General features: G+C 40.0%; 1 protein-coding gene across 1 annotated transcript in view; it reads right to left on the bottom strand.

The window, feature by feature from the left end:
- LOC103210092 (LON peptidase N-terminal domain and RING finger protein 2-like) overlaps positions 1-3334 on the bottom strand; it is a 50840-nt gene that overhangs the window by 14080 nt on the left and 33426 nt on the right. Inside the window, 1 exon segment of the mRNA XM_007956009.1 lies at positions 3102-3216. Coding sequence (XP_007954200.1) covers positions 3102-3216 — 115 coding nt within the window.

The following is a 3334-nucleotide window of genomic DNA, read 5'->3' as shown; positions in this document are numbered from 1 at the left end:
ATGGCTTGGGTCAGGTGAACCTTAAGTCACCAAAGTCACATCTTTGCTCTTTCACACTTTAAAGTGGTCTTTTGCAGATGTGCCTAATGTAATACAGTACCTGATTTCCTGACTGCTGCTTCCATTGAGGATGATTGTAGAACCAAGTAATATGAAGTCTTTGACAACCTCAATCTTTTCTCCAATTATCATGATGCTGCTTATAGGTCCAGTTGCGAGGATTTTTGTTTTCTTTATATTGAGGTGTAATCCATACTGCAGACTGTATTCTTCAATCTTCATCTGTAAGTACTTCAAGTCATCCTCACTTTCAGCAAGCAAAGTTATGTCATCAGCATATCATTCTTCTTCGTATAGTCCAGCTTCTCAGATTATTTGCTCGGCATATAGATTGAATAACTATGGTGAAAGGATACAACCTGATGCACTCCCTTCTAGATATTAAATCATGCAGTGTTCCTTTTTTCTGTGTGAACCACAGCTTCCTGGACTTTGTACCAGTTCCTCATAAGTACAATTAAGTGTTCTGCAATTACCATTCTTCTCAAAGTTATCCACAATTTGGTATGATCCACACAATCAAATGCTTTTGCATAGTCAATAAAACACAAGTAAACATCTTTCTGATATTCTTTACTTTGAGCCAAGATCCATCTGACACCAGCAATAATATCCCCCATTCCATGTCCTCTTCAGAATGCAGCTTGCACCTCTGGAAGTTCTCTGTCAATATACTCCTGAAACCGTTTTTTAATTATCTTCTGTAAGATTTTATTTGCATGTGATATTAATGATATCGTTCGATAATTTCCACATTCTGTGGGATCACCTTTCTTTGGAATGGGTACAAATATGGATCTCTTCCAGTCAGTTGATCAAGAAGCTGTCTTCCAAATCTCTTGGCATAACCGAGTGAGCACCTCCAGTGGGGCATCCGTATGTTGAAACCTCTCCATGGGTATTCTGTCAATTCCTGGAGCCTTGTTCCATGCCAATTCCCTAAGTGCAGCTTCGACCTCTTTCCTCAATACCATTGGTTCTTGAACATATACCACCTCTTGAAATGGATGAAGATTAACCAGTTCTTTTTGGTACAGTGACTCTGTGTATTCATTCAACCTTCTTCTGATGCTTCCTGCATCATTCATTATTTCAATATTGCAACTCGAGGTTTAATTTTTTTCCTCAGTTCTTTCAGCTTGAGAAATGTTGAGTGTGTTATTCCCTTTTGGTTTCCTAACTCCACATCTTTGCACATTTCATTATAGTAATTGGCTCTGTCTGCTCGAGCTGCCCTTTGAAATCTTCTGTTCAGCTCTTTGATCTTGTCATTTCTTCCATCTGCTTTAGCTACTCTTCACTCAAGGGCAGGTTTCAGAATCTCTTCTGACATCCATTTTATTATTTTCTTTCTTTCTCATCTTTTTAATGACCTCTTGCGTTCTTAATGGATGATGCTCTTGATGTCATCCCAAAGTTCTTCTGGTTTTTGGTCATTGGTGTTCAATACATCAAATCTATTCTTTAAATGGTCTCTAAATTCAGGAGGTATATATTCAAGATCATATTTTGGCTCTCGTGGACTTGTTTTAATTGTCTTCAACTTCAAGTTGAGCTTGCAAAGAAGCAGTTGATGGTCTGTTCCATAAGCAGCTCCCGGTCTAGTTTTGGCTGAAGATATTGAGCTTTTCCATTGCCTTTTGCCACAGATGTAGTCAATCTGATTCTGTGTACTCCATCTGGCAAAGTCCACGTGTATATCCACTCTCTGTGTTGTTGAAAAAAGGTTTATGCAATGAATAAGTCATTGGCCTTGCAAAATTATATCATGCTATCTCCAGCATTATTTCTGTCACCAAGGCCAAATTATCCAACTACCATTCATTCTTCTTTGCTTCCAACTTTTGCATTCCATCACCAGTGATAAGCAACACATACTGATCGCATGTTCGGTCAATTTAAGACTGCAGAAGTTGATAAAAATCTTCAATTTGCTCATCTTTGGCTTTGGTGTTTGGTGCATAAATTTGATAATACTCGTATTAACTGGTCTTCCTTGTAGGAGTATATATATTAGTCTATCATTGACATCTTTATTCTTCAGGACAGATCTTGAAACATCTTTTGTGATGATGAATACCATGCCATTCGTCTTCAATTTGTCATTCCCGGCATAGTAGATCACATGGTTGTATGATTCAAAATAGCCAAAACCAGTCCATTTCAGCTCACTAATGCCTAAGATATCAATATTTTTGTGTTCCTTTTCATTTTTGAGAACTTCCAATTGTCCCAGATTTGTACTTCGTACAGTCCAAGTTTCAATTATTAATGGATGTTTTCAGGTGTTTCTCCTCAAATTGAGTCGTGCCACGTCAGCACATGGGGGTCCTGAAAGACTTACTTTATCCATATCATCAAGGTTGGTTCTACTCTAATGAGGCAGCTCTTTCCCAGTCCTATCTTGAGTGCCTTCCCACCCAAGGGGCTAGTCCTCATGCACTGTGTCAGAAAATGTTCCAAGCTATTCATAAACTGGCCTATAATGTATCAGACACTGTTTCTCTGATATTCATAAGGTTTTTCCTGGCCAATTTTTGACAAGTAGATGGCTTCCACCTTCTTCCTAGTCTGTAAACTGCATTGAAACATGTACACCATGTGCAACTCTGCTGGCATCAGAAACACCAGTGGCACAGCCCAAGCCTCACAGACATCAATGTACAAGCCTCACAGGATGAAAATCTGACAGAAAAGTTTGTCTCCCTTAGCTGTTGGAAACCTCTGCATCCCCCTCTTACCAAAGTCCTACCTGAAACCTGCCCCTCTATTGTTCCCAGCCACTTCTGGTCCCTCCCATTCCTAGCATTAGGGGCTTGGGGCTTAGCCTTGCCTCCTGCCCCTTTTAACCTGGATATCCTGCCACTTTTGAGGTCTTTGAGGCCACTCTGTGGGAGAAGATCCATCTATAAATGGGGAAAGATCTATGTATAAATGCGGAAATCTGACCTTCTTTCACAACTGGGCAGCAGAGACAAAGAAAATGCATAAAATAAGGATCAGAAGAGGAGCAGTCTTACTGTTTCACAGTATCGACTTACTTCAGGAAGTGCTTCTCTGCACAATGGACAATGTACAGCATGGTCGAGGCAGCTATCAAGGCATCTGAGGCAAAACATATGTCCACATGGTGTGGTAACAGGCTCAAAGAATAACCTGGGGGGAAGAAAATCAGTGTTTTCAGCAAGAAAGGTCCAGAAGAGCCTTTAAATAGTGGTATTTCTATTTCTTTAACAAGGATCCTTCTGCAATTCCCAGGAGCTCTGGTAGCTTA

Source organism: Orycteropus afer, unplaced genomic scaffold, assembly GCF_000298275.1.
Source record: "Orycteropus afer afer isolate SDZICR_OR568_19922 unplaced genomic scaffold, OryAfe1.0 scaffold00571, whole genome shotgun sequence".
NCBI lineage: Eukaryota > Metazoa > Chordata > Mammalia > Tubulidentata > Orycteropodidae > Orycteropus > Orycteropus afer.
The sequence above is the reverse complement of the archived record's forward strand: the minus strand, read 5'-3'. Positions and strand labels throughout refer to the sequence as shown.